We start from the raw sequence: 17,964 nt of genomic DNA on the forward strand, positions 1-17,964 counted from the left end.
TTTATATTTGCTGCTTTGCCTGGTCCTTTCCTGTAAACTAATTCAGTTTATTTTTAATATTTTCATATTGTTGAGTTCTTCTAACAGTAATTTCTCTTAGATAGGATGTGTCATTTGTGATAAGAATAATAATTGCTATATTTTGTGGCCTGTTTTTTATTTTATTCTCTGAACTCTTCCTTCATTATTGATTCAGCTCTTTTTTTCTTCATGTCTTATACTGTTAAGGTTCATATACTAAAGGCTCTAGGAGTATGAGTTAGTATAAGGACTTCACTTTGTTCCTTTTCCCTGGTGGTGTGAATTTCTGTGTAAGTGACTCTTTTCTCCTTAACAGGGTTGTTGGTACAGAGGAACGTATACCTATCCCCCTCATGGATTACATCCTTAATGTGGTAAGATCCATTGTAGAGCTAAAGATGTGTGCTTTTCAGGAAAATGTCAGGTTGTCAGAGCATAGTCATTTAATGTTAGTTTGTCTGGGGCCATTAAAGTACAGAGGGAAAAACTGGAAATACTTCATTCTTGCTCCATTTTCACTAAATTAACCAATATTCTCAGCCTTTTTATATTTGAAACTTTCTGTTCACTGTTATTATTGTACATTTAGTTTCTCTCTTTCTCTTTGTCCCACCTTCCCTTCTCTCTCTCTCCTTCACTCATGGGCCTTTTAGTTTCCCATATCATTAGGAAAATATAAAGAACCCTAAAATTTTCCCAGAATTTAAGTATCCACTTAGCATTTATTCTAAACTATTAAGCACTTAGACTTCTACAGATCATTTTTCTTGTGCCTATGTGTTCAATGATACATTCTTTCTATCCTTAAAGTTTTTGTTTCTTTTTTTAATTCAAATCATGATTCCTGGGGTTCATTATATTACAAGGACTCATGCATGAATAGTCACAACAAACAAAGTACATGAGACAATTAGGACATTAGACCTGTTTTTGCCAATAATTCAGAGTGTTGCTCTGAGCAAGTCATTTAGCTTCTCGCTGCTTTCAAATTGACTTCTGGAGTGGTGGAAAAAGTGGATTGGGAAGTTTCTTATTTTTTGGATGATATGAGTATGTACTAATTATTTCTGTTAATTGAAGTTGTGATATTACAGAAAATACTGATTTTCTTGCTGATATGTTGTCCTTATCCTGATGCCAAACTGACCTTTTATTTCTAAGTGTTAGCCTCTAACTTGTTTAAAAAAAAAAAAACTTTTTATTACCTAGATGAAATTTGTGGAATCCATTCTGAGCAACAATACAACAGATGACCACTGCCAAGAATTTGTAAATCAGAAAGGACTCTTACCTTTGGTTACCATTTTGGGTCTTCCCAATCTGCCCATTGACTTTCCCACATCTGCTGCCTGTCAGGCTGTTGCAGGTGTCTGCAAATCCATATTGGTAAGAAACATCTAGCCAAATATTTTACATCTATGTATGTATTTTCATTGTGTTCTCCCTTACTTTAGTTAAAAGTTGATAAATTTGTTTGTTCCACTTAACATATTTTTATACTATTTCTCATAGTAAAATGATTTATTTTTCTTTGTTTCTGCATTTGCGTGTAGTTTTGCCATTTGAATTCATATGAGTGTAAATTATATCCAGAAAAGCTTTCTAGCTTTCTTCATGCTTTGTTATGGTAGTGTTTTTTTTGGTTTTAGTATGCTCATTCATTTTGCAGTATTTGTTCCTTTTCCCCAAGCTTTATTAGTCAAGAGTTGATATGTAATTTATTGCTTGAAATTTGCCAAAAACAAAGTTTCATTTTTACAAAATCTTTGATTTTTGCCTTTAGCAATTATCATTTTATTTTTTCAACTTGAAGGTATCTTATGTAGTAGCATTGTATAGTATTTAAGAGTGTTACGGTGACATCAAGTGTTTATCAGTTTTATCAATTTCCCTTTTAATGCTAAATGATATTTTACCAAAAACACGTTATATCATTTTGTCCATTCCTCTGTTACTGGACATTTAGATTGCTTCTATTTTTGCCCCTGATGAATACTGTTGTAAACTTGAGTGTATAAATAGCGCATCAGGATTTGCCTTTTGAATCTTTTGGATGTATACTTTGAAGTGAAATAGATCAATCAAATGATAATTCTATTTTTGTGTGTGTGTTTGCATGAAACCTTCAAACTACTTTATTTTCCATTCCCAGTAGCTGCTCATAAGGATTGTAATTTCACCATCTCCATGCAAGATCTTTGTTTTTTAAAATAATAGCTATCCTTGAATATAAAGTAGTATTTCATTTTCATTTTGACTTGTTTTTCCCAAATAATTGGTGGTGTTTAGCAGAGCATTTCTTGATTTGTGTACTTGAGTTATTGTCTATATGTGCATCTTTTGCTAAATGTATATTCATGTCCTTTATTTTATATTTAATTGGATTAAGGTGTTTTGCTGTTGATTGTGGAATGTCTCTGTATATATTGAATATCAGCCTCTTTTTCAGATATATCACTTGCAAATATCCTCATTTTGTGGGTTGCCTGTTTATTTGGTTGACAGTACCTTTGACACACTAAAGGTTTTGATACTGACCAGGCCCATTTTGTGTTTTGTTATTGTTGTCGTTTTCGTTTTCTGTACTTTTGGTGTTGATCCAAGAAATTTCAGACAGTTTTATTCCTACATATATTAATCTAGGTATTACAAGTTTTTAATTCTTAGGTCTTGATAGATTTGGAGTATTTAGAGACCCAAAATTCATTTTATGTATTTATATTACATTCCCCCAGTATCATTTATTGAAAAGACTGTACTTTAATTAAACCATCTCCTGTCACTTTTTTCAAACACAATTTAAGTATAAAATGTGGAGTTTTCTTTCTCAGTTTTATTCTCTTCCATTGATTGTCCAGTACCACAGTTTTGATTACTATTAATCAATTAGAAGTTTGGAAACCAGGAAGTGTGAGAACGCCAAATTCAGTTGTGTTCTTGTACTCCAGAATTATTTTGGTTTTTTGGGGGCTTCTTTGAAAAGTTATAAATGAATTATAAGGTTAATTTTATATCTGCCTCCAACCCAGCAAAAGAAAGATTGGGAAATTGCCTCCAACCCAGCAAAAGAAAGATTGGGAAATTTTGATAGTAATTACAATAAAGCTCCTCTGTTGGCTGTTTTGTGCAGTGATAAATAATTTCTAGAAACTGCAATTTAATGTTTTATTTTGTTTCACTCTTTGCAGGTGTAAAGTGCTTTCATAAGAGAACAAGGGGAAAGGACTGATCTAACTACCCCACCTCTAAGATGCTCTGTGAGGAGGGATAGATTTATTTCAAGCCATAGGAAGGCAAATAATTTCTAGCTTTGCATAACAAGTGGTAATCTTTAATTGCCAGATTTTTCTTTCCTAACTTGAAAAGAAATGTAATATTTGGGTTTGTCTATTAAAATAATTTGCCTTCCTGGTGCCAATGTCAGAGTCACCGCTCTTGTTTTGGAAAGAAGACAGCTTTGTAGCTCTGAAAGTACTTCTTGATAGTTTGACTAGCCTCCTTTTATACTTGCTTTCTCCTTTATTTCCCTCTGCACCATTTGTACTGCTAGATATTGATACAGTTGTTTAATTTATCATTTTATTTATTGTATGAGGTTGAGTTTCACATGCCCTCTCAGCCTCCTTCCTCAAAAATATTTATTTTATTCTAATATCAGTTTACTCATTAGAAATATATAGAAAACACCATTGTAATGTGGCTCTAACATTGCTCTTTTCTACTCAAAATTTGAAACTAACCTCTTATACAGCAGTACAACAAACAGTCCTGTTAGACATTTACATGCTTTAAGTATGATTGGCTCATCAAGTTTAAAAATAATATGCTATTACACGAAAGTAGTGAAGTATATCATTTCTGGCTTCATATTTTGGTACTGCCATTTATAAATTGAGAGGTGTGACTGACTGAAATTTCAGAGAGTTCCAGTAGTAGTCACTTTCACTGTAAATGTTAAGAACATAATGTTTGTGTTTCATTACGTAGAGACACATTCATAATTCTTGTTTCAGACCCTGTCACATGAACCCAAAGTTCTTCAAGAAGGTCTCCTTCAGTTAGACTTGATCCTTTCCTCCTTGGAGCCTTTACATCGGCCCATTGAATCCCCCGGGGGCTCGGTGTTACTGAGAGAACTGGCATGTGCAGGCAATGTTGCTGATGCTACCCTCTCAGCTCAGGCCACGCCTCTGTTGCACGCACTCACTGCTGCACATGCCTACATCATGATGTTTGTTCACACTTGCAGAGTTGGACAGGTAAGAATAATCTTGCGACCATGGTTTCAGCTTAAAGCCAGTAAAATGGCAATGGCCTATATATACCTGCTAGACTACTGTGCTTGGGAACAAATCTACCTGGAGTAGCAGCTGAAAGAACAGCCTTTTTTTTTTTTTTTTTTTTGGACAATATATCTGGTGGTGGTTGTGGGTTTATATTTAAATTGCTATGGAGTTTTTATTATTCTCTGTTTTATCATATGACTAGAACTTATTTATCAATTATTTTTTCTTTGCTATCTATAACAAATGTTGACTGTTTTTGCAGGCAAAAATGAATTGGTGGCCATTGTATTTTACTACTGTCTTTTTTTAGTAACAAATCTGAAACTCATTTTATTACATTTAACTTTTTGTTTACTCTTTTGTGGTCCTGATGACAAGATGGGTTTTGAGCATACTGTGCTGCACATGGGGAGTTCAGAGTATAACTTTCTGAAGTCAGTTCTGGTTTTTTTTGCTTTATGTAGGTTCTAAGTATCAAGCTCAGGTTACTGGGCTTCCCTGGCACCTGTATTTATCCCTAAGCCATCTCAAAAGCCATTACTACTTCCTAATCTCTATATAAGTACATATAGATCCAGCAATATGATGACAAAAAATCTTACCACAAAACAGTTAAATTAGGCATTAGCAGACAGTAATAGGAAGACAATGTGTCAAATGCTATATCTGCAGTCTGGTCTTTCATGTTCATAAAGAAAACTGCTCTGGAGGCTGGGTTCCTCAGAGCTAGCTTGCTTGCTTGCTTGCTTGCTTTCTTTCTTTCTTTCTTTCTTTCTTTCTTTCTTTCTTTCTTTCTTTTTTTGTTTTCTCTTTTTCTTTCCTTCTAATTTTTTCAGACACTGTTTATCTCTGTACTCCTGTCTGTCCCTAAAATTCAATTTGTAGAACAGGCTGGCTTCCCGAGTTTGAGATCTGCCTGACTCTGCCTCCTGCATGTTGGCATACACCACCATGCCCAGCAAGGAGTTTCAATCTCCAGTAATTCCTTATAAATGCCTGGAAACTTTGCACATGCTTATAATCACAGCACTCTTAAAAATAGACAGGTCGATTTCTGGGGCGTATGGGCTACCCAGAAATTGTCTCAAATAACAAGGTTGTCAGCACCTGAGAAACAGGTTGTTTTCTAGACTCCACAAGCCTACACATCCATACACATGTGGTATAAGAATGTAAATAGCCTGACTCTGTGTGTGTACATTCACTATTTTTTTCGTGTTTATGTCTTAGAAATTTATTACAAAAAAAATAGCTCAACAGTTCAAAAACATCATTTTCTGCTTTTGGGCAAGAGTGCGTTTTCTACCAGCTACACACTATTATATAGCCCAGACATTTCTCAAACTCTTGCCTCCAAAAGTGCTGAAATTATAGACAAATGATACTCTACCAAACAGAAAAAAATTGCATCTTAAATTTTTCTAAAATAGTTAAAGGTTGATATTTTTAAAAGTTTTTTAAAAATATGATTGTTTGGAGATTGTTACAAATGTAAAAATACTTATCCTTTGGTTTCAGAGTGAAATTCGTTCTATCTCAGTAAACCAGTGGGGTTCTCAGTTGGGTTTGAGTGTTCTGAGCAAGCTAAGCCAGTTATACTGTTCTCTGGTGTGGGAAAGCACTGTCCTCCTCTCCCTATGTACCCCCAACAGGTAAGAGAATGCTCATTTCTCTTAATAGTTCTCTTGGTTTTTCTAACAGACAAAGTTTGTTAGAACCAGGGTGGGTGAATTTGATTAAAAATTTTCAGTATTTTGTCCTTCCTACTTTCTAGTCTATGGATTCAACTAACAAATTATAACATTTTGTGAATGTTTAATTTGATTTCCTGGAAATGGTTGTGTTAGCACAATGCAAACAAATTTTGTTTGTTTCTACTTCAAGAATTAAAGTTGTTTTTATTGCATTTAGGATAACTTAAGTGCTCTTAGAGGTATTGCCCAAGCAAGTCAAAGACCTTGCAGAATATAAGTAAACTGTAATAATAGCACTTACTTCTGTTTGTTTTGGTTTTTTGTTTTACTGTTTCCCTTGTTGTAGCCTACCATCTGGATGTGAATTTGGTCAAGCGGACATGCAGAAACTAGTTCCAAAGGATGAGAAGGCAGGTACGACCCAGGGCGGAAAAAAATCAGGTAACTGTAAGAAACTAAAATGTAATGACTGTTACTTCTCCTAAGTTCTGTCCCTGTGACTTCCACACGTCACATCCTTACTGTGAAACATTTGAGAGGTATCTTCCTGATATTTTTCCTGAGTCTTTTTAAGAGTGTTGAAGGTTAAACAAAAATTAAGATAAATACATCTTTGTTTCTGAAGTGCCAAGAGTTGACTGTTTATTCCCTGCTTAGTTTCTTATGTACTATTTTGGAAAATGAAATTCTTTGCATATAGTTTTACATAAATACAAGATTATTTCCAAAACATTTCCCAATGTTTCTAACAATTTACCTAAAGGCAGGGTAATACTTTAATTTCATGTCTGACATCTCCATTTTAGTATAAATTCTCTGTAACCTGTTGGGAAAAGAAATTTTCCTCAACTTTCTGAATTAATATTAATCATTTTGGGTTAAATGATTTGTTAATGGGAAACTTTCACCTATTTTTACTTTTTAATATGGATACTCAACATTAAAATTAGATGCATGATTTACATTCTATTTCTTTTAGACATTAGTGCTTTGGAAATTATCTTTTTTTCTTAATTGCATTGAGAGTTCCATAATAGTATAATCAGAAATCACATAAAATTCTCTGACCTTGGTGTAGCAAACATGAAAGTGATAAAAAGTTTTTCTAGAGATTTCTAAAGATCTGAATTCTACTCCAAAGTACATAAAACTGAAAAATATTGAAGACAATTCTATGTATAAACAATCTCTTAGATGTTCTTTTAAGATGAATTGAAATTACTGAGAGGGAAACCTTAACAACTAACATTAAAATAGATACATCTTAAAATATAAGAACTTATAGCAGCTGTTTGTTAGGAGTAGTGAGAAAGACTGAGAATAAGTATACACAGAGCATCTCCAGAGGGGTGGCTTTGGCTGGAGTGTTGCCTCTTTAAGAACACTTTGCACCATCTTGAGAATCCAAGTATGGCTTTCAGCGCACGTATAATAAGCCTGCCATTGTAGGGATGCCTGTAACTTCAGTTTCAAGTTGGAGATAAGTGGATCATTAGTGCTTGGTGGCTTCCAGCTTGGTGGATAAATCTCTAGCCCCAGGTTCAGTGAGAGAACTGATTCCTAGAAAGTTTTCTTTATATTCCATTTGTGTATCATCGGGGATGTGTGCCTGTCTTTCCACATGCACATACTAAATAGATATAGTAGAATGAGGGGCTAGAAAGATGATGACTCAGTGGTTAAGAGCATAGGCTTTTTTGGGGGACCCAATTTTTTCCCCACTACCTATATGGTACTCAAAATCATTAGTAACTAAAGCCCCAACACCCTCTTTTGCATGGGTTATAAGTTCACAGACACATATGCATGCAAAACACCCATATACATAAAAATAATAAAACAATTTAGAACCTCATACACAAATCCTATTTGTATTTAGAATAATTAAATGCTAGGAAATGAAATTGTCCAGCAGTATTCTATAATGTCCAATTTTAGTTTGAACAAACTATAAGATTCTAGCAAGACATCTTCAGTGATAGCTTCAAATATGATACCGTGTGCTAAGACACTTCATATGCTCTTTCATTTGGAGATGCCAGCTAATATTTACCTGCTTCAAACATTAGTGTCTTTTTTGTTGTTTTTTTTTTTGTTTGTTTGTTTGTTGATGTTGTGCTTTTGGTGTAGACAGTTGATTTGGTTTGATCTTCAAAACTTAGGAACTAATTGAAATAGTAACAAGCACCACAGGTAACTATTTTTTGAGACCCTTCAAAACCTAGGTAAGTGCTAGCTCTGCATGATCTTATTACCTTCTTTTTTACTTCTACAGATGGAGAACAGGATGGAACTGCTGGAAGTATGGACGCTTCTGCCCAGGGTTTATTAGAAGGAATTGAACTAGATGGTGACACATTGGCACCCATGGAGACAGATGAACCTTCTTCTTCAGATTCTAAGGGCAAATCTAAAATCACACCTGCCATGGCTGCAAGAATTAAACAAATCAAGCCGTTGCTGTCAGGTCAGTGACTCTCCATTTTTAAAACTCCCTCTTTGAGCTTCAGAGCTCTAATAGCTCAAACAAGTTAAATTGGAAAAACTGTATTATTTGAAATAAGACAATGTTGTAGGAATGTCGTGACGCTCACATGTACTTTGTTGACTCTTATTGTGTCACATGTGCTGTACTAGTTACTAAAGATACAAAAGGAGAAATTTTCTTCTTTATCTTTTTCTTTTGTTTTGATTATGGATATTACTAATTACCTGTAAGTTGAAGTAAAGGTAGATGATATTTGTGTTTCTCACTTGTTATAGTTCATTGAATGATGTGGCCTTAGAATATTCTTGCATTTCTGTGGTAGATCGGAACCATGTTTTTTGGTCTGTTTCTTTGCTGATTGGGCATCTTGTTTTCTTACCTTTGATAAATCTTTGAGGTGCTTCGCTATCTGTTCATGTGTAAATAATACTGAGAAACAATGCTTTGTTACATTTTTGTTAAATTCATTAGTTTTTAGATTCTGAGTCTGCCAGAACTTCCAGCCAGGCAGTAGCCTATTCCATAATTAAAATTATGCAATGTGAATTTATGTAGAATAGAAAGGTAAATAGCTTTTCTTTCTGTGTAGGTGCCTCATATCACTTAAGTTTTGAGTGTGATCTTTAAGATAAGCATGAATAGAACATACAGGTTCTATTATATTTATATATAATATATATTACATTTATTTTTTTATTTATAACCTGTGTTTTATTTGTGTGTGTAAATTTACATATAAAGAGAAAAGGGCTAGTGAGATTACTAAAGTGACTATTGTGTAAATGAAAGTCCCCAGTTCAGGACTCCAACATTAAGATGGAAAGTAAAGTGTGACAACATATTTCTTATAATCCCAGAGCCCATGTAAAGGTACAAGGAGAGAACAGACTTCAATGGTGTCCTCTGACCTACAGACATACTATATAAATAATGCTAATAAAATTATTTTTAAAATATGAGGAACATGGGTCTGATATTGTAAAATCATATGAATAGCTTATAGAATTATACTACCTTCTGGCTTTCAGCTTCTTCCAGGTTAGGCCGAGCACTTGCTGAGCTCTTTGGACTCCTTGTTAAGCTTTGTGTGGGTTCTCCTGTCCGCCAAAGGAGAAGCCATCATGCTGCCAGCACCACCACTGCACCAACACCAGCTGCTCGATCAACAGCTTCAGCCCTCACTAAGCTACTCACAAAAGGCTTATCATGGCAGCCCCCACCATATACACCCACACCCCGCTTCAGGTGAGTTCCTATTTTAGGTAAAAATTGTAGGAAGTGGCAATAAAAGTGATGTATGTTTGTTACTATTCTAATGAGGAAAAAGTTGGAAGTCTCTTGCTTTCTCTTTATATATGTTCCATATGAAGTGTTATATAGTCCTTAGTATAGAACACGGACATTTCTAAAGGGTTTATTGTTAAGCTGCATTTAAGTAACCTTTTAAATTGGGTGGCAAGTATCAACCAAGTACCTAACCTGTCACCTAAATACTTTGTTAACTTTTCCTTTTGACTTTATATGCATCTTAGAAATGTTTGTTTTTTCTTTTTTAGGCTGACATTCTTCATCTGTTCAGTTGGATTCACATCTCCAATGCTCTTTGATGAGAGAAAGTATCCTTACCACCTTATGCTGCAGAAATTTCTCTGCTCTGGTGGTCACAATGCTCTTTTTGAGTAAGGATCATTTGCTTCACAAAGAATCATTTCTTGTACTTTAATCTTTTCTATGTGGCTTACCTGCTCACAGCTTTCTAAGTCATTTTTATCTTGTGATGGTAGGATATATATAGAGAGAGCTGTTACTTATATCATTTTGTGTTTTATAAACAAGCCATGTATTTTGCTCTGAAGTAAGAGTTTGCTTTTTGGCTAGAGAGGTGATTGAGCACAGAAGAGGACCTACAGTTTTTTCAGGGGACCCAAGTTCTATTCCCAACACCTATTTGGCATATTGCAACCTGTAGCTCTCGTTCTCTGGCATTTGATGCCCTCTTCCTTGGCAGTAAGCACACACATTAGCAAACACTCATAAAAGTTAAAAAAAAATAAGTCTGTGCATGAATGAATGAGTGTATAAAGAATCTTCGCCTTTTTTTTAATATTTGGCTTTCCATTTCTACTACAAATTTAAAAAATAAATTTGATTTTATTTGTTTCTTTGAGTACAGTAAATTTGGTTTTTGTTTGTCTATATTACTTTGCTTGGCCAAGACATTTTAAGATAAACTTAACCAGTTTGAGTGGATGTTTTAATTAAGTCTTTAAAACATCTGTAAATGGCACGTTAAAAGTAATAGCTTCTCCTGAGCCTCATTCAATACATAAAGTCCTCATCCTTCATCAAGGAAGGTTTCTTCTACAATAAGTAAGACCATTATAGAAAATTACAACCACTCAAAATGCAGCGTTGTGGAGCCTGGTCCTATTGGATACATCTACAAAATAACTCTGTACCTAAAGCTCAGGGAAGATTGTGGAACTTAAGGTAGAAAAATTGTAAGAGCCAGAGGATTGGGGACTTTGGTATTTTTTTCTAGTAACATCAGAAGCTGTACCCATAAAGTCTCATCAGTGTGTCAGCCTATACCTGAACTGAACAGAGAAAACAACAATAGATACTCCAAAGTGCGGGGAGAAGGCCACAAGGACTCAAACCTACACAGAGATCTTTGCCGGCAATTAAGGAATTAGGGAAGAGCATAAATGATCAGCCCTGAAAATATACATACAAGTAACATTATACAGATTTTGTGTGTGTGTGTGTGTGTGTGTGTGTGTGTGTGTGTGTGTTCATGTAGCAATGAAAAAAGAGGCCATGAATTTAAAAGAGCAAGGAGTAATACATGGGCGTTATTGGAATGAGGGGGCGGGGAAGAAAGAAGTTATACAATTATAATCTAGAAAAACAAAAATGTGTACAAAGTCAACAAAAATTCGGGTACCAGTATAGTGGTTATCTTTCGATGTAAAATGCTAGTTAATACTCTATTCACATCCTTTGTCTTATTTGAATTTAGAACTTTCAACTGGGCTCTATCCATGGGAGGAAAAGTTCCTGTTTCTGAGGGATTGGAACATTCAGACTTACCTGATGGCACGGGAGAATTCCTAGATGCCTGGCTTATGCTTGTAGAAAAGATGGTAAATCCCACCACAGTGCTTGAATCTCCACATTCGTTGCCTGCCAAATTGCCAGGAGGGGTCCAGAACTTTCCACAATTTAGTGCCCTTCGCTTCCTTGTTGTAACTCAAAAAGTGAGTATTCTACTTTTTAAAACCAAAGGGGAAAAACTCATGCTAACTAGTTGTCACTATGCTTTGTCCATATTAAAATGGGATTTTTGAAAAACATGGATTTGGTTTCCAGATAAGGTTTCTTTATAAAAGGGAATAAAGCCTTAGTTTTTTGTGCTATAAATGTGAAGTATATGCTTCTGATTGGTTCTTCTTGATGAGTTAGATGCTCCTATCCCACCATACCCACCATCTCAGTGCCAGTATATAACTTATTCTTGTTGTTGTTTATGTTGTTGTAACTGACTCATTGTGGAAGGGGCATGTCTATGAGTTTTTATTTTCCTTCTGAGGATTTGAATTGATGGAGAAATTCATCATACACTTTTCAAATGACTTACAGGCAGCCTTTACTTGTATCAAGAACCTGTGGAACCGGAAACCCCTTAAAGTATATGGGGGACGAATGGCTGAGTCTATGTTGGCCATTCTATGCCACATTCTCCGAGGGGAACCTGTGATTCGAGAAAGACTGAGCAAAGAGAAGGAAGGATCTCGAGGAGAAGAAGAAGCAGGCCAAGAAGAAGGTGGCTCGCGCAGAGAACCTCAAGTCAACCAGCAACAGCTACAACAGGTAGAGTGCTAGCTCAGATTCCAAGCCTTTTCAGAATCTAATGCTCACAAATTTTGTTTTTTAACCTTGTCTCACTGTAGGCAAGACTGACTTCAAACTCTGGGAGTTATTTCCCACTTATCTTGTAAATTTTCTAAGCCTTCCTACCACTAATTCCTTGGTTCTTATTTTCTCAAAGCATTTTTTTCCTATTGAGGAAAGGTAAAGGGTGTGGTTCCAGTACTATGTGCAAGAAACATATTCGTGTTATTATTTACATTGTTTTCAGGAACCTGCAAAGAATTTTTTTGGTAGTACTGTCAACTACTTTCTGGGTAAACAATAAGGCAAACTATTATAGTTAAATATATTCTTGAGTAAAAGATTTTTGAAAATATTTGCTAAACCTGTATGACCTTAAAATAATTACATTTTGAAAATTAAAGACCAAAAGCAGAGAGAAGTTTCAAAGAACATTTAAACATTGTGTTTCTCATTTTTTTACTCTTGAGAATTTTATACATGTATTTTAATCATAGCCACCCCTTCAGCCTCCTTCCCAGGTGTCCCCAACCTATTTGCCTCCTACCTTCGCGTTCTATTTTTTTATTTTATTAATAACCCACTGAGTCCAGTTAATGCTGACTGTATGTATGTAGGTATATGGCCATCCACTGGAACATAGAAAGTTTAACAGTTGCCAGACCCTGAATTACTCTCTCTTCCCCAGCAGCTCCTCAGATAGAGGTGGGGCTTTGTGAACCCCTCACCATCCTTAGTTGAATGTTCATTGGCTTTATCCTGTTCAGGTAATTACAACTATTGTGAGTGCAAGGCCCATGCATGTCCAGAAAGCAGCATTTGAGAAGCATTCCATCTCATCTTCTATCTTAAGATCCTTCTGACCCCTCTTCTGCCATACTCCCTAAGCCTTTGGAGGGTGGGTTTCATATGGGCCAAACACTTGAAGTTACTTATTCTCAATACTTGAGTAAAAGTCTCTGCATTAACTATTGCCTACAGCAAAAAGAAACTTCTGATAATGCAACACTAATCTCTAGGTATAAATATTTAAAGGGCAGCTTAACAAAATGACTTTCTCAGCCATGGGCTTTTGACCAGATATACAATACCAGGCATGAATTCTCTCCTGTGGACCAGTCCTCAAATCCAATAGGGAAATAGTTAGTTACCTCCATAATAATCATGCCACCATTGTATGGGGTTTGTATTGTAGCATGCCTGGATTCTCAGCCAGGTAAGTCTGTTAATTACTTTTCTCCCCAAGTGACCTGCATAGCAGTTTCTGGCACTGTGAAAGCTAGCCAACAACAAGACATACTCTAGCTCCATTATAATTTTTCTGTGTTCTGTAACCAAAGTGTGTTTTATCTTCAGCAATGGGGTCTTAATAGCCTAGCTAATCATTGGCAACCAAAACCAAAGGTAATATCCTATGTTGTTTAAACTCCTTGAATAATAATCTTAATAACGTATTCCATGCCTGGCACTAAGATTTTTGTTTAATAATCTATGTCTTCTGGTAGCAGCATTTTCCACTCATGTTCGGTACTTAGCATTTGTCTTCCTCAACGTTTTTTGGTTTTTGTTTGTTTTTGTTTTTCAAGACAAGGTTTTTCTGTATAGCCCTGCTGTCCCGGAACTCACTCTGTAGACCAGGCTGGCCTCGAACTCAGAAATCCGCCTGCCTCTGCCTCCCAAGTGCTGGCATTAAAGGCATGGACCACCACTGCCCGGCCTACCTCAAATTTTTAAGAATGAAGTTTCTTTTATTCAAATCTTGTCTTCTATATATATGAATTGCTATTTTTATTATAAAAATAAGTTCATGTTTAATAAGTTTGAGTTTTTTGCACTAATACATAATTGTATTCTCATTCAGGAAACTTTTCTATTAATTTTCTTGTAGTTTGATGCTACGGTGTAGGTTTGTTATATGCAAACTCTTAGGTATATCTCACAATCCGTTCCTCATAATTGAAGTCTTTGATCAGTTTTGTAGATAGATTTTCTGTTGTTAGAAGTTTCTAATTCAGAAAATAGATGCCAATTTATGCTTCTGTGTATCTTAAGTCTTTTAATTATAGTAACCATCTACCCTGGCCTCCATCTTGAGACGATGAAGATGGGAAGTATATTGGTTCTTTATATCAATAAACAACTTTAATGCTTGGATATATAGCTACCAAAGGGAAGGGAACACTGATGATAAATTACTGCCCTGACTTCTAAGTACTGTTAGTTCACATAAACTAAGTTGTTACTTGATTTTCTGTATTTTTTTATTTCTCTGTTAATGTGGTTCTGGGCTCTTTGTTTTTTTTTTTTTTTTTTAATATAGCTCATGGACATGGGTTTCACAAGAGAACATGCCATGGAGGCACTGTTGAATACCAGTACAATGGAACAAGCAACAGAGTACCTTTTAACCCACCCTCCTCCGATCATAGGAGGAGTTGTTCGAGTGAGTTGACAGAAAAAAAAAATCTTAACATTTTACTGTATTAACTTTGTCTGCTGAGCCCTTTTCACCCATGTCCTGTGCCTATGTTCTAACATACTGCTAAAAACTTCTATTCCCTGGCCATGCTGCATTTTTTTATGCTTTGTTCGCAGAACCTTTTCTATATTTAGTTTTCATTGTAATTTTCCCTATTGTCCTTGTAGTAGTGGTACCCACAGAAACCTTACTTTAGTTTAATTAGAGAGCAACATTCCAGGCTCATTCCCTTTCCTTAAGAGTTGGGTTAGCTTATTAAGGTTTCCTTGTTTAGAGATTTGTATATTTATTGGATTCTCTTTTGTTACTCTGTAGGATCTTAGCATGTCAGAAGAGGACCAGATGATGAGAGCAATTGCTATGTCTCTGGGACAGGATATTCCAATGGATCAAAGGGCAGAGTCACCTGAGGTAACTGAAGTCTAGCATTCAAAACTATCTTGTCCTGTGTATTATCTGTGTATTTCTATGAATACTACATATGTATTCTGTGCTCACAGTACAATGGTAGGAAAAGTAGGGGAGTGAATACTTGTTCTTCTCAACCTTTTGGTCTACCCTTAAGCTACCTTTTATCAACCAGAATGAAGCTGTAGATTATTCAAATGAAGCTTTAGTTTTCATTGTCAATAAAACCTAAAATGGAACTAGTAGTAACCAGTAGTCCAAACTTAGCTATGTATTCCCAGGTAATGTTACTTTAAATTTCTAAACTGGAAGGAAATATCGGATAGGGTCTGAAAATGAGTTTTCTGGAGAATAGTACATAGGATGTTATAAATTTCAACTAACAGTGCTTCTGGGGTACTCTTAGTCTGGTTTTCCTATCTTGCATTGACCTCTTTAGCTATTGTTTCATTCATTGCCGTGCTCTTTTGAAATATTCAACTTTTTGAGAATGTAGGTGATATTCAAACACTGGATCAGGTACTTAATTTTTTATCCTTTACCTCTAGCATGTATTATTCCACTTCCTTTTCTACCTCCAGGAAGTTGCTTGTCGGAAGGAGGAAGAAGAACGTAAAGCTAGAGAAAAACAAGAAGAGGAAGAAGCTAAGTGTCTAGAGAAATTTCAAGATGCTGACCCACTGGAACAAGATGAGCTCCACACTTTCACAGATACAATGTTACCAGGCTGCTTCCATCTTCTTGATGAGTTGCCTGACACAGTGTACCGTGTCTGTGATCTGATCATGACAGCTATCAAACGTAATGGAGCTGACTATCGTGATATGATTCTAAAGCAGGTTGTCAACCAGGTAAGTTCTCAAAGTACTGGACTTGAGAGTATTTAAAGTTGTTTTTTTTTTTGTCATCTGTCAAAACATTATTTCTGAAAAGCAAGTACCTAATTTCCACATCCAGAAATATCCTTGTATTTATTTGTATTTCTTTACAAATTTGTATCATTGTATATATTTAACTCATTAAGATTTTGTTTTATAAAATCATTTCATTGTATAACATTTAAAAGAGGAAACCTGTTTGAAGACAATGAAAACACGGGGATTTTGTTTGTTTTTAAATGAACCAGTGTGTTGGGTGTATTATAGGAATATGTGTGAGGGGTTACTCATAGAAGCAGAAAGAGCTGAATGACAGTTATATCACTCAAGGTTACCATGGCATCGATGACAGCTCACAAAAACTGGGGAACCTGGAACACACTAACATACTAGGCTAGCAACTGTCTTTTTCAAGTCACGTGTCTTTGTTTCTTCTGGGAAGCTGGTCAAAGCATATGTTCTTAATTAATAAAAAGATAAATTGTAAGGAAAACTATATATACAATCTTTTACTGTATGCTTAAGGAAGGTAAAATATTAATAGAAAAGAGCAGTGATATCCCTATATTCATTTTAAGAAATTTAACATTTTGAAAATTAAAACTGTAGTTGTAATAAAGATTGGCAGAACCCTTTGGAAGTTGACTGTGTATACCAGGAAAAGTTTTTTTATATTCATTTGCTTTGCTTTAGAATTCAGGCTTTCTGTAATATAATTTAAGAAACATTAAATCTGTACCATACATAGGTTATTATTTCTATTTTTCTGCAAATATGTTGAGGTTGGAGGAAATAAGTTTTTTAATATTTACACGGACTCTGGGTTGCTCTGTGTGCATGACTTGTCTGTTTTTCTGCCTTTTTAGGTATGGGAAGCTGCTGATGTATTGATCAAAGCTGCCCTTCCTCTAACAACAAGTGACACAAAAACAGTTTCAGAGTGGATCAGTCAGATGGCTACCCTGCCACAGGCCTCCAATTTGGCTACTAGAATCTTGCTTTTAACACTACTTTTTGAGGTAACATAGATCTTTTGCCCTGTGTAATTCACTTATTGAACTTAGCAATATATTGAATTGGAGAGAAGTACAAAGTATGATTGTTGTATTTTATCACACTCTCCCAATAGACTAAAATGTGTATAATGAAGTGTGGGTAGAAGGTTCTGAGTTGAGAAAGTTTATATATCTCACTTCTGAATAATGCAAGAAGAGCTTTTTAGTGTTGAGTCAAAAGATGATGGTCAGTTTCTTCTGTCTTTGCACTTGAGTATGTACATGTGTAAAATCCATAAACACCACTCAGATATAAGGGGATTTCTTTGTATAGCCTTGGCTGTCCTGGAACTAACCCTGTAGACCAGGCTGACCTTTATTTATTAACTCATAGAAATCTACCTGCCTCTGTCTTGCAACCACTGGGATTAAAGATGTGTGTCACCACTGCTCAGCTCAAGAGTTAAAATTTTTATAATGCTTTAAGAATAAGATACTAATGAGAAAGTAAAGAACTGCATGTTTATGGTCCTTTGTAATGTTGTAATACAAAGAAAAGTCAGTTATAGGATCTCATTTAAAAAGAATTAAGAGTTTTTTTCCCCCTTCTCGTCTTTTTCATTTAAATAATTGTGATTGTTTCCCTATATCATGTGTGTGTGTATACTTACTTTTTCTAAATAACCACCTATTATTACTTATAATCGTTTTCTGTTAAAAAGCATTAAGTACTTCATTAGTACCCCTGTTAAAAATCATTATTTATTATCTTAGTTTTTTGGAAAATTATAATGCTTCCTTATAAAACAAAAACTTTTCAA

The 17,964-nt window shown here is 35.1% G+C and overlaps 1 protein-coding gene across 36 annotated transcripts in view; it reads left to right on the plus strand.

Moving 5' to 3' along the window:
• Positions 1–17,964, plus strand: part of Huwe1 (HECT, UBA and WWE domain containing E3 ubiquitin protein ligase 1) — a 122,283-nt gene that overhangs the window by 61,082 nt on the left and 43,237 nt on the right. For 35 of the 36 annotated variants that reach the window (XM_076918660.1, XM_076918662.1, XM_076918669.1 and 32 more), the window contains 14 exons: positions 338–395; positions 1,231–1,407; positions 4,035–4,280; positions 5,826–5,959; positions 6,348–6,442; positions 8,277–8,468; positions 9,518–9,734; positions 10,046–10,168; positions 11,512–11,749; positions 12,132–12,362; positions 14,704–14,826; positions 15,178–15,273; positions 15,852–16,121; positions 17,015–17,167. In XM_076918660.1, the coding sequence (XP_076774775.1) occupies positions 338–395; positions 1,231–1,407; positions 4,035–4,280; positions 5,826–5,959; positions 6,348–6,442; positions 8,277–8,468; positions 9,518–9,734; positions 10,046–10,168; positions 11,512–11,749; positions 12,132–12,362; positions 14,704–14,826; positions 15,178–15,273; positions 15,852–16,121; positions 17,015–17,167 (2,353 nt within the window). The remainder of the gene's footprint in view (positions 1–337; positions 396–1,230; positions 1,408–4,034; positions 4,281–5,825; positions 5,960–6,347; positions 6,443–8,276; positions 8,469–9,517; positions 9,735–10,045; positions 10,169–11,511; positions 11,750–12,131; positions 12,363–14,703; positions 14,827–15,177; positions 15,274–15,851; positions 16,122–17,014; positions 17,168–17,964) is intronic. The other variant, XM_076918675.1, reaches the window with a different exon arrangement.

Source organism: Arvicanthis niloticus, chromosome X, assembly GCF_011762505.2.
Source record: "Arvicanthis niloticus isolate mArvNil1 chromosome X, mArvNil1.pat.X, whole genome shotgun sequence".
NCBI lineage: Eukaryota > Metazoa > Chordata > Mammalia > Rodentia > Muridae > Arvicanthis > Arvicanthis niloticus.